The sequence below is a fragment of the Neofelis nebulosa genome, chromosome 9, assembly GCF_028018385.1.
Source record: "Neofelis nebulosa isolate mNeoNeb1 chromosome 9, mNeoNeb1.pri, whole genome shotgun sequence".
In the NCBI taxonomy this organism is placed as follows: domain Eukaryota; kingdom Metazoa; phylum Chordata; class Mammalia; order Carnivora; family Felidae; genus Neofelis; species Neofelis nebulosa.
The window spans coordinates 31,672,961-31,686,482 of record NC_080790.1 but is presented as its reverse complement, the minus strand read 5'-3'; the positions used below and the strand labels follow the sequence as shown (position 1 = coordinate 31,686,482).

The window sequence follows — 13,522 nt, the reverse complement described above, 5'->3', positions numbered from 1 at the left end:
AAAAGCTTATTGTCCAACGCTATCAGTTTCATACCCCAATTTAGTGTGTGTGTGTGTGTGTGTGTGTGTGTGTGTGTGTAAATTTTAAAATGTAAGCTTACTTAAAGAGAGGTGTAAAATTCTTTACATTGGTAGTTAAATAGGGATCATTCTGGAGAGTCCTGCTCAGCAGGAATGGTTGTGTTAGGGACCATTCTGAGCTCTGTCCATTGAAGCAGTTACCTCTCTGAGGAAAACTTGTTCTTCTTTTCTAGGGAAGTAAGCAGAATAGAGTATAAGAGGAGAGAGAGTGATGAATAAAAAGAGGTAGAGAAGTAAGGTGAGGAAATGGGGGAAAAAGTAAAGATGGGAATAGGTGCTAGTGACATTGAGCCTTTTTTTTTTTAATGTTTATTTATTTTTGACAGAGAGAGAGACAGAGACAGAGCATGAGTGGGGGAGGGGCAGAGAGAGGGAGACACAGAATCCGAAATAGGCTCCAGGCTCTGAGCTGTCAGCACTGAGCCCGATGCGGGGCTCGAACTCACACACTGCCTCACACACCACGAGATCATGACCCGAAGTCAGACACTCAACCGACTGAGCCACCCAGGTGCCCCAGAGACTTTTTTTTTTTTTTTTTTTAAGAGACAGAGCGGGGGAAGGAGCAGAGAGAGGGGGAGAGAGAGAGAGAGAATCTCCATGTGAAGCTAGATGTGGGGCTCTATCCCACAGCCCTGGTATCATGACCTGAGCCGAAATCAAGAGTCAGACACTCAACCGACTGAGCCACCCAGGCGCTCTGATACTGAGCCTTTTAAAAAACATTGCAAATCACAGCTGTGTGCCTTCAGATGAGTAGTTCAGCAAAACCAGTGTATTTGCATTTTGGTGTCATATCGTAAGTGGCTTTTCTTTTATGATGGTGTAGGAAAAAGAGGGAATAGAAAAGATTTAATTTTTTTTTCAACTTTTTTTTTTTTTTAATTTTTTTTTTATTTTTGGGACAGAGAGAGACAGAGCATGAACGGGGGAGGGGCAGAGAGAGAGGGAGACACAGAATCGGAAACAGGCTCCAGGCTCCGAGCCATCAGCCCAGAGCCTGACGCGGGGCTCAAACTCACGGACCTCGAGATCGTGACCTGGCTGAAGTCAGACGCTTAACCGACTGCGCCACCCAGGCGCCCCGAAAAGATTTAATTTTTAATTAGATTAAATTTATTCATTGATTTATCATAGCAGTATAAATCTATGCTTTCAGAATATTTTAAATTTTTTAATTTGGGGAGCCCGGTCCTATGAGATAAACTTGCAGATGCCCTCATATTTGAAAAGTATGATTTTTGCTACTTTTATACAGATTTATTTGCTGTGAGCCTAAGAAAAGTTTATATATTAATTGCTAGTGTCTTTGGATATGCTCCTGGACCAAAGATTTTAAAGTATCAAAGATGAGAAATGCTATTAAAATGACAGTAATGCCATTTAGGTAGTATTTTCCCACATAAGTGAATTTTTTAAATACCAGAAGTATTAGCTTTTTAAGGATCAAAATATTTTGCGTGAACTTTTTGTTCTATATATAGAAAGCTTTTAAAGATTTCTATTTTTTCTTATCTTCTTAAACAATATAGGCAGCAATGTAAATAGCGTAGATTACATAATTTAATCCTGATGGCTGAGGTCATAATTACAAACGTCAGTTATTCTCTTGCACTGAATTCAGTTACCTAGGGCAGTGAATCTCAGCATTTTTGGACCTTGGGGAACTTAAGTAGAGTGGAAGTTTCCACTGCCCATCTAGCACATACACACATCTTTCTACTTCCTATGAAAAAGAATATTTAGTGATAATAGTGAAATGTCATTACTGTACAAGCAAATGGTGGTAGTGTAATATGTATGGTATAACATGTATGTGTGTGTTTGCAGTAGGGGTAAGAATGATTAATATTTGACCCCATTATATGTATCACTCTAAATTATGTACAGTTACTATGCCAGTTTATGTACAGTTAAATTATGCCAAAATATGTACAGTTACTAACAAGTATATATTGATGAGCTATATTGATTGTTTTAATAAACTATCAATTCCCAGCAGGAAGAGCAGTTGAATTCCAATTTAAGGCAACACTGATAACGATGAATTGATAAGGTGTTTCTGCCTTCATGAAGTTGTAGGAATTCACACTGTGTGTGTGCTCAGTGGTAGTGTTGCAGAATTGTTATGAATGGCAACTATATTTAGAATACTGAATTCTGAATTGGAGTCCACATGAGTTCTAATAGCATGCTGTGAATACCAAGATGTAGTTTCTTAGTGACTTACTTAGTAGATGACAGTTGTCCCTTAGTCTTGGATAAAAATGAAAGTCAGTAGTATTATATACGCTTTACTTCTTGAGAAATGAGGAAAAGACTTGGGTTTTTGGATTGGTTTCTTGCACATCAAGAAGACCTTTGCATGTTACCAGAGTATGCTTCGATTATGTAATCACTAACTCAGGAGCCCTGAAGGTGTATGGATTTACGTTTCTGAGCTATATCTCCATCTTAGTTGCTGCTTTTTTTTTTTTTTAATTGAACTACAACTAACATACACTGTTATATTAGTTTCGGTTATACAATATAGTGATTGGACATTCTATACATTATGCAGTGCTCACCATGAGAAGTGTGGTACCATACAACATTACTACAGTGTTATCGACCATATTCCCTGTGCTGTACTTTTTATCCCTGAGACTTAATTTTTTTTTTTTTTGTAACTGGGAGTTTGTACTTCTTAATCCCCTTCCTATTTCACCCCCCTCCCTCCTTGCCTCCCACAACCTCCAGTTTATGAGTCTGTTTCTTAGTTGCTTCTCAGTTCTTACGCCTCTCTTCTTGCTGTTGTGAATGTGCCTTATGCCTGCTTTTAGTATCAGTTTCTCCAGACTCTGTCCTCATTCCTGTCTGTTCCATTCACTTTAGCTTTATTTTTCTTGTTACTTCCAATCTGTTTTGGATGGGAAAACCAGATAAAGTTGTTTAGAACTACTCTAAAGTTAGCACGTTGATTCTTAATAAGGATTCTCAGCGCGAGACATAGATTTATGTGTGTTTCTGTGACAACGGTTTCAGACACTCAGCCATTATTTTCTTCTGGGCTCTTGATGTTGTTTCAGATAGTGCAGGGTGCTGAATAAATGACACCTTTGAGTAGGTGAGATATTAACTAAATTAGAGGTTTAGTTTCCTAAATTAGAATTGGGGGATAAAATACTAACTAGAAAGCACATTATAGTAAAATATAGTCAAGGAGGCAGCTTTTCATTGGAATTAAAGAGATGTTCCTTTTGTTATATCTGTATAGAGATAGTTTCTGAGATTTCATTGTGTATGTTACTGTATTATCCTCCAAAAGATTTTGGCAGGAGGCTTTTAAAAAACTTTTGAGGTATAATTTATACACAGCAGCCCAAAGTTTTACACTGATTTCTCCTTATTCCCACTATCTATGGCCTGATTTTGTATACTTCTGGTTCAACAATATTTTTAAAAATACAAACTTAAAGCCTGATGTATATGCAGGGGTGTGCAGGTCAATGTATATAGGATCTGATACAAAGAATTACGGATTTTATTAATCCCCACAGGTTTATTAACACATTTGAGTTTTCCTGGGACATACACCAAACTAGCTAATAGTAAGAGTTTACTTTTTGTGTGATGAAGCGTATCTGCTAAAGTTGTGTTTTGTTTTGTATCATTTTTATAGGCTCCCATGGTCCATTATTGCCTTTACCAAGTCGTTACAGAATGGGCTCTCGAGATACACCTGAGCTTGTGGCGTATCCGTTACCACAGGCTTCTTCCTCTTACATGCATGGAGGAAATCCGTCTGGTTCAGTTGTAATGGTTAGTGGATTACATCAGCTAAAAATGAATTGTTCAAGAGTGTTCAACCTATTCTGCTTATATGGAAATATTGAAAAGGTAAGTTTCATTTCATATTAATTTCTTTTGCTAGGATATCTAGCAGGAAAGTCTGAAAAGGCCGTAAATACATGTGTCTTCGCCTTTTATTGGGAACATACAAGTTCTTTTAGTAGTAACCAATGTACGCTAAAAATTCATTAGGTAGGAACTTCAGAAATTGTTTTTTGTTGGTAAGTCATCAGTGTAGGTTGTTGGTACTAAAAATACTTTAAAAATAGAAGTCCAAAACAGTTTAATCAACCACTAGAGTATTATAGACATAAAGCCTGTATTAATTTTATCATTACAAAGAGTTTCTGTCTAGCATTTAACATGTTGAACTGTAGAATTTGAAAGAGCAGTTACTTTCGTGGAGCTTGAGCACAAGTCATGAATTTTTAGGAAAATCCTGGATTTATATACTTGGCCTTCCAAATGCTAGAGTTCTAGTATCTTCTGAGGAACAATGTGCTTTTAGCTCTATCAGTATTTGAAACTGACCCACTTTGAAAGAATGTGTCCAAAACTTTGTCTGGAGGCTTATACTCACTCAAAAAGTAGCAAAACATTTAAATTTTATATATTTTAAAGATCTTTAAAGAGCTGTAACCTTGTTTTCACTAGGCATCTATTTCCCTGGATCTGTGATGTTTTGTTCATTGATATAAATACTTAAAATAGTTCTTATCATAAAGTAGATGCTAAACTGTTTTTTAAAGAATCATGGAAAATTTAACTGGGGAAGTGACCCGTAGTCTTAAGTCACCAATTGTTTGATACCCTTGCCAATTTGAGTTTCAGTACTGAGGTAATGTTATTTTTCTCTATTGTTTTAAGTGATTTTAGTGTTCTTTTCACTACAATAAAAAGGTATAAGCATGTGAGTCATAAATGTGTGGGAGGGGGAGCATGGCTTGAATAGTTGGTACTCTTAGTTCTTACTTGGTTTATTAATTCTGAAGCCTCCTTGATCTGAGGAAGCAACTCAGAAAATCTCTGAGACAAGAATTTCCTCAACATAACAATTTGACCACATTTAGAAAAGAAAGAAAATTCCACTTTTGGTCTAGGGCTAACATATGGGATAATCTCTGCTTATGTAACTAGCCAGGAACACAGGGGATAGATTTAGCAATACTGGGAGAAGTAGTCCAGAATTTTTTCACTCAGACATCTATCTTAAGACACCTAGGTGTTAGTTAAGGTTTAGGAACTGCATGTTTGATGACTAAATGGGCTTTAGTGTGTATTTTAGCCTTATCACTTAGGTTGTCTCTTTGTGCTTATCATATTTGTAGATAATCAGAATCAGACAGTTCAATCAACATCTTCAGTATATCTTTGTCTTTTGTGTTATGAACTAATTGTCTCATGATTTAGAAACATAAATCACTTTGTGTGATAAATGCAAAATCTTCTGTGTGCTATTTGAACAATTCTAGTCCCATATCTCAAAAATTTTTAAACATTTTAAGTCATGATTTTTTTTTTTTTTAATGTTTATTTATTTTTGAGACAGAGAGAGACAGAGCATGAATGGGGGAGGGTCAGAGAGAGGGAGACACAGAATCTGAAACAGGCTCCGGGCTCCGAGCTGTCAGCACAGGGGCCCGATGCGGGGCTCGAACTCACGGACCGCGAGATCGTGACCTGAGCCGAAGTCGGCGCTCAACCGACTGAGCCACCCAGGCGCCCCAAAAATTTTTAAACATTTTAAATAATATATTATGATACACTAATCTCAAGTTATGATAATCCCTTAAAAGGCCTATATATAGTTAATTATTCCTCACCTTTTTTTGAGATTCATGAATATAAGAGCTCCATATTTAATATATTTAGTCATTATTAGATTTGTAGGATGTTATTGGATTAAATCAATGTATAGAAATTTTGCCCACAAGAAGACAGTTGATTTCAAGCAAAGCTGAAAAGTTCTACTATAGTTGAGTTTTGTTTAAATACAGGAGCAGTATAAAAATGCCAAGATAGCCCGTTAAAAAGGATAGTTAGTTGCAAGGGTGGGTATAAATGCTATGCTGCATTTGTTGTGTAAATATGTTTGTAGTGTTCTTTTAAGGCTAACAAATAAGAAGGGAGTATATTCAAGGTATCGTGAATGTTAGTGGTACAGAATAGCTATTTTAAGGACTTTCCAAGAGGCGGGGTACTATGCTGAATAATTATCATACTTTAACTCATCTAACCCTCATTACTACATTGTTATATATTAAAATTGGAATAATATAAGAGGATAAGTATGGCCTCTGTCCAAGATGTTATGAGAACTTGTAAAGTAAAGCCTGTGTTTTAAAGTGCCCCTAACCTTGTACAAGCCTTCCTCCTGGCAGTGCTGTCTCAAGGCCATCTTGTATTATTTCTTACAGTATCTTGAGTATTGCCTTAACAGCATTCTGAAAAGTCGGTAATTACTATTTACTTTAAAATTTTTGACCTACCTACCAGAATATAAGTTTCAAGAAGACTGTGTCTATTATGTTCACCATTAATTCCCAGCACCTCACACAGTGTTTATCAAAATATTTGAGGCACCTAGTAAATGTTTGTTGAATGAGTAAATGTTGTTGAATCCTACTAGACGTTATCGTTATCTCCATTTTATAGGGAAGTCTGTGGCTCAGGGAAGTGAAGTAAATTGCCCCAGGTCACACAATAAATAGCAGAGTCAGGGTAAGCCTGTGCTCTTCTTTATTGTGCTATATAATAGAATTATAGTCTTCCTTTTTTTTTTAAGTTTATTTATTTATTTTGAGAGGGAGAGTGCATGCACACAAGCAGTGGGAGGGGAGAGAATCCCAAGCAGGCTCCATGCTGACAGTGGGAGCTCAATTTCATGACCCATGAGATCATGACCTGAGCCAAAATCAGGAATCAGACATTTAAGCGACTGACCCATCCAGGCGCCCCTATCATCTTCCTTTTTAACTGTTGAATTTTGATAAGAGCTAGGAGTGTGTAATAGCACAGCAGAATAAAGTCAAGATTCCAGGTGATCTTCTGTATTTGACATCAACCACTTAAATCAAACTATCTTTCAGAAATTCTGTTACTGTAGAAGGGAAATAAATAGTCACCTTTTTGGGATTTTGTATTTACAGGTAAAGTTTATGAAGACCATTCCTGGTACAGCACTGGTAGAAATGGGTGATGAGTATGCTGTAGAAAGAGCTGTCACACACCTTAACAATGTCAAATTATTTGGGAAAAGACTTAATGTTTGGTAATTATCTTAAGTGGTAAATTTTAAAAGTGTTTAAAAAAAACTTCATTTTTATTAGAAACATTAATTTCAATTTCAGAATATTTTAATGTAATTGAGAGCACATTTGAAACTAGCACCTATAATGTTACCATTTTAGACAAAGTATGTTAGGGTCATATAATTCAGGTTTTGCTCACCTATACCTAGTTTTTAGTGTTACCATAAAACAGCATGTAAAAATGGGCAAGTTTTATGTAAAGTTTCCTAATACAAGACTGTATCTAAGCTATGAGTGATGGATTATAACTCAAACTAAATTTAAATATTCAAATAAATGTTTAAAATATTAAATATTTGAACCACATTTAAAATAGCTACATTTGTCTTATTTGTTAAAATTGAATGCAGGCATATGTATTAACATTTCGAGACTGTCTGCTTGCTGCTTTTTATCTAACAAGCTATGTCCTGTACGTTTTTCCTTCCCAATCTTTAGTGTGTCTAAACAACATTCAGTTGTTCCAAGTCAAATATTTGAGCTGGAGGATGGTACAAGTAGCTACAAAGATTTTGCAATGAGCAAAAATAATCGCTTTACAAGTGCTGGTCAAGCATCTAAGAATATAATTCAGCCGCCCTCGTGCGTGCTGCATTATTATAATGTTCCATTGTGTGTCACAGAGGAGACCTTCACCAAGGTGGGTGCTGAAATAGAGTTGTGCAGAATGTTCTGTCTTATTTTAAAATTTAAAATATTTTAGCCTCATTTTAAAGTCTTGCGCTGTTCATCTACTTTTGATGTTAATAGTATTCTGTTATTTATTTGGTACTTTATAGTTCATTCTTTGGTCATTGTACTTTTCTGGCTTCCATTCTGCATTAGTCTTTTGTTGGTTTGTGGCTCAGTCTTTTTGAGAGTTAGATTGAGAGTGAGAGACCTTACTTCTGGATTCAGAAAGTTCTTTTACTATGCCCTTAAATCTTGCCCATAAAAAAAATGTTATCTACCCCTACCTTTTTGCCTAAATGTAGGAAATATTTCAGAGAAGAATTGATTTTCTGGAACTCCACTCCCTACCTTAGACACTAGATAAATCTTGGTCAGCTCTGAAAATACGTATTTCAGTTACCAGTTTGTGGTTTTATTGTATAGCACTAAATAAGTTACATAGTTTACAGAATATCACTTTTTTTAGTTGATTTTCTCCTAGAACTTACTAATCTAAAAAGTGTTTGATTTAATTCATGCATGCCAGTCTTAAATGCTGCCATAAATTTACTTTCTTAAAAAAACAGGAATATTATTATTTTGGCCATATTTTTAATGGAGTTTTACATTTCTTTGACAGTTATGTAATGACCATGAAGTTCTTACATTCATCAAATATAAAGTGTTTGATGCAAAACGTAAGTGCACATTCCCTCTTTTTAGGTTTTCTGGTTAAACTGATGACAAGCAAATAACAACTGGATTTGTGTTTCTTTGTTTTGTTTTAGCTTCTGCCAAAACACTTTCTGGGCTGTTAGAATGGGAATGCAAAACTGATGCAGTGGAAGCCCTTACCGCACTTAATCACTACCAGATAAGAGTTCCAAGTAAGTGAAATTGTGTCATAATTATTCAATAGCAGTTACTGTCAAAGCATTAGTAATTTTATCGTAACACTTACTGTCTTTTTAATATAGAGAAGTACAAAGAAAAAAGGCATATAAATCCCACCCCCCACACAATCCTTATGTTAGTTCCCTATTGCTTGTATCACAGATTACCACTTTCAGCAGTTTAAGATAGCAAACTGAGGGTCAGTAATCTGTGGACAGTTTAGCTGGGTATTTCTAGCTTAGGATCTCTCGAGGTTGTGGTCAAGCTGTTTTCTGGGTCTACAGTCATTTCAAGTCATGCTTGGGGACTGGGAAATCCATTTCCAAGTTCACTTATGTGGTTCTTTGCAAGTCCAGTCAAGTTACATTGGCCATTTCATGGTAGCTGGCTTTCTTCAGAGTAAGTGATCCAAAGGAAATGAGAACAAAAACCAAACCAGAAGCCACAATGTCTTTTATATCTTAATATTTGGAAATGACATACTGTCATTTATGCTGTATTTTAATTGCACAGACCAACTGTGGTACAGTGTGGGAGGAGACTGTACAGGGCTATGAATACCAGAAGGGTGGATCATCGAGGCCATCTTGGATGCTGGCTCCCACAATCCCTCTTGATGTTTTTAGAAGAAAGTAATACATACATTTATATGGTTAAAAAGCTTAAAGCACATAAGGGTACAAAATGAAAGTTAAAGGTTTCTACAACTTATAATCTGTTTGTCTTCTTTATTCCTCCTCCAGTGTATGTATATCTACATTTTAAAAATTTACATAAAATATTTTGGTTTTTTTTAAAATATTTTAAGAGGGTGCATGCATGCACCTGTGCGTGTATAAAAGTGGGGGAGGGACAGAGGGAGAAAAAGGGAGAGAGAGAGAGAGAGAGAGAGAGAGAGAGAGAGAGAGAATATGAATCTTAAGGAGGCTCCTTGCTCAGTGTGGAGCCAGGTGAGGGGCTCAGTCTCACAACTGTGAGATGGTGACCTGAGCCAAAATCAAGAGTTGGATTCTTAATTGACTGAGCCATCCAGGCACACCCACAAAATGGTTCTTCTTTGTTGTTGTTGTTAGTGCAAGTTGGGAAGAGGGACTGAGGGGGGATAGAGAGAGAGAGAGAGAGAGAATCTTTTATTTTTTCATTTGAGAGAGAAAAAGCAGGAGAGAGGGGCAGAGGGTGAGAGACAGAGACAGAATCCCAAGCAGGCTCCGTATTCAGTGCAGAGCCCAATGTGGGGCTCAGTCCCGTGACCCTGGGATCATGACCTGAGCCGAAATCAAGAGTCGGATGCTCAACCAACTGAGCCACCCAGGTGCCCCCAAAATGGTTCTCCTGTACATATTCTTTTTTGCCTTACTGGTTTCATTTACTATGTCTTAGAGCTATTTCTGTATCAGCACATGCAAAGCCACTTTTTTTTTTTTTTTTTTAAAGCATAGGCATAGTAGCTATTCATGGTAGAGATGTACCACAATTTGATTTACCATGAATACTGATTTTAATTTGTATCAAATGAAATTGTCTCTCTGTTTAATCTTTCCAAAATGGTAAATGGCCTCTTTTTCTACCATACAAAGAACACTCAAGTATATAACTTCTGAAGCGTTGTGCTGTGTACTTTGATCCTGGATCTAAAGGGTGTTAAAAGTTTATTTTTCTAAATATTAGAAGAAAAAATATTCCTAACTTTATTAGGTATGACGAGGAAAGAAAGGAAAAATACACACTGAGGATTTATGGGTAGAATAACATCTTGAGGATTTACTTTAAAATATTCTAGCTCCCAGGGGCACCTGGGTGGCTCAGTCGGTTGAGCATCCAACTTTGGTTCAGGTCATGATCACACAGTTCGTGAGTTCAAGTCCCGCGTCAGGCTCTGTGCTGACAGCTCAGAGCCTGGAGCCTGCTTCAGATTCTCTGTCTCCCTCTGTCTCCGCCCCTCCCCCACTCACGCTCTGTCTTTCTCAAAATGAATAAATGGTTAAAAAAATTTTTTTTTTTATATTCTAGCTCCCAAAAAGTGTGTGGAGGGTAGGTAGATAAAATAAGACTGTCAAATTTTGACAGTTATTAAAATTAGGTGATAGAGGGGCACCTGGGTGGCTCAGTTGGTTAAGCGGCCGACTTTGGCTCAGGTCATGATCTCGTGGTCCCTGAGCTTGAGCTCCGCATCGAGCTCTGTGCTGACATCTCAGAGCCTGAAGCCTACTTTGGATTCTGTGTCTCCCTCTCTCTCTGCCCCTCTCTCACTCATACTCTGTCTCTCTCACTCTCAAAAATAAACATAAAAAATTAAAACAAAAAATTAGGTGATATATAGGGGTTTGTCATACTAATCTATAAATTTTTTTATGTTTGAAAATTTTAATTAAAAGATAAATAGGAATATCTCCTCATTTAACTTTTTAGTCACAAAAGTAAATTTTAGGTAGTGAATCATAGCTTAATATTAGAAGGTTTTTATTTATTTATTTTTAAAGTTTATTTTTGAGAGAGAGATTGCAAGCAGGCTCCACCGGTAGTGTGGAGCCCGATGCAGGGCTTGAACCCATGAACCGTGAGATCATGACCTGAGCCGAAACCAAGAGCCAGACACTTAACTGACTGAGCCTCCCAGGCACCCCTCAATAGAAGTTTTTTAAAGGCTTAAAATTACATGTATATTTGAGACATAGACAAGATAGTATATGAATTTTAAACTCCTTGGAGGCTAGAACAGTGATTTATCTTTTTATCCTCTCCAGTGTCATGCACATACTTGTTATTTATAAGCTTTTTCCTTTATAGGAATGTTTTTCTTGAAGGATGATAGCTTTTAATACATTAAGATACCAGAATTATTTCTTTGCATAATCAAGTAAGGAAGAATTATTTCTGTCTAGTCTGAAAAGTTAAGGAAAAATGCATAAAATGGAAAAATTTTTGTGGATCATATTGTTTTTATTGAGTAATTTTAGAATTTAATAGTAGATCTTCTGGAACTTTTTCAGTTTATTAATATTTTCCTATACATTCCAGTCTTATCCCATTTCCCAGCCTGTATTTGAATTGGCTTTTATAGAGAAACTGCCATTCTAATGTATTCTGCAAAGGGAGCTTTGCTGGTGAACATAAGCCTAATCCTATACTATTTATCTGTAATGATTAATTAATTCACTAAGAAGCATTGAGTTCCTCTGTGTGTCAGATAATGTTCAGCAGTAGGAATATAACCGTGGACAGAGTCCCTGTCTTCATGTAGGTTAACTGCCGGTAGCGATGTACAGAAGTAATCTTCCCCTTTCCTTGCATAGAAATTTTCCTTCTTTATGTTTCTGCTCCTGATGCTATACGAAGGTGAAATAATTGACTCTGCTAATTCAAGGTAATCTTGAAAGTTTGATGAAGTGAACTGTTAACTTTGTTTTTTAATTTTTACAGATGGTTCCAATCCCTACACATTGAAGCTTTGCTTTTCTACATCATCCCATTTATAAGAAGAGAAGAGCATGTTAGAATTTATGTTCACCTTTATTACAGTTTTAAAGCTACACTTCATTAAAAAAAATCTAAGATTGTTGATCTAATGTTGCCTTGCTTCCTTTGATTTAAGATCCTGTTCTGTAATAAACAAATATTTTGCCTTGAGTAAATTTGTTGTAAAGTTAAATATTGAATTGTTTTCATTTTAAAATAGAATATCATAATGTAGACTATCTACAGCTTCCTTGTAGATGACTCAAATATATGATTTCTAATCTTATTATTTTTCTTCCACAGTGAAAATATATTTGCATTCTTAATGCTAACTATCTGCAAGTATTTTTCCATTGTGTATGAGATTAATGCAGGTGAAAGTATTGCATTTTAATATTATAGAATTCCTATTATATGTTTAGATGTTTACGTATGTTGCAGTTATTCATATTAAACATAACTTGTATTTATTAAGTATTTTAATCAAGTTTGAGAATAACATTGCACATAATGAATTTTAAGTACTAAAGATTTAGCTGATTTTATATTTCTGAAAGGCTAACAGACATGGGTACACTTGTACAGTATGCACTCAAACTTATTTAAATTGGTGTAATTTTTTTTTTTTTTTTAAGTCATTGTCCATTTGTATTGACCTGCCTCTGTTTCTAGTTCCAGTTTGGAGATTTTATAAAGTTACAACAATGAGTTAATGTGTTCATCTTCATTTGTTGCATGTGACTTGATCTTGAAAACACATGTGGTGTTTGGCATTGAGATTTTAATGGAAGTTATGATTAACAGTTCCTCTTCTTGCTAACCTGAGATCCATGGATGGGCTTTAGGGAGTTCGTGAACCCCTTAATATTGGATGTAGAATTTTGGGTACTTGCATTTTTATTTTTTACTCTTGAATCCATCAGTAATATATGTATTTTTCTATATGGTGCAAGGTGCAAGGTGTAAGGATCTAATTTTATTTTTATTCCAAACCAGATAGCTATTTGTTTCAACACCATTTATTAAACATTCTTTCTCCCATTGGAACTGTTTTTTTTTCCCTTTTTTTGGAAAATAATATATCTCAAGGAGGTGTAAGGACTAAACATGGTATTAAGAGACTATAGCACACTTGTTATCAAATTCATAGCTTTTTTATAATAAAAATGTGATGTAGCCATTTTATATTTATCTTTAATAGAAGGGGAATATGTTTCATCTACCTAGAATAACTGAAGTCTATAGTTAGCAGTAGCAGTTTTGTGATCTTGAGACTTTTAAACAAATTTCCAAGTAGA

General features: G+C 35.7%; 1 protein-coding gene across 2 annotated transcripts in view; it reads left to right on the top strand.

Annotated features, from left to right (window-relative positions):
• Positions 1-13,265, top strand: part of HNRNPLL (heterogeneous nuclear ribonucleoprotein L like) — a 39,349-nt gene extending 26,084 nt beyond the window's left edge. For both annotated transcript variants that reach the window (XM_058683084.1, XM_058683083.1), the window contains 6 exons: positions 3,743-3,960; positions 7,062-7,183; positions 7,662-7,863; positions 8,515-8,572; positions 8,663-8,761; positions 12,189-13,265. In XM_058683084.1, coding sequence (XP_058539067.1) covers positions 3,743-3,960; positions 7,062-7,183; positions 7,662-7,863; positions 8,515-8,572; positions 8,663-8,761; positions 12,189-12,244 — 755 coding nt within the window. In that variant the 3' untranslated portion in view covers positions 12,245-13,265. The remainder of the gene's footprint in view (positions 1-3,742; positions 3,961-7,061; positions 7,184-7,661; positions 7,864-8,514; positions 8,573-8,662; positions 8,762-12,188) is intronic.
• The last annotated feature ends 257 nt before the right edge of the window (positions 13,266-13,522 follow it).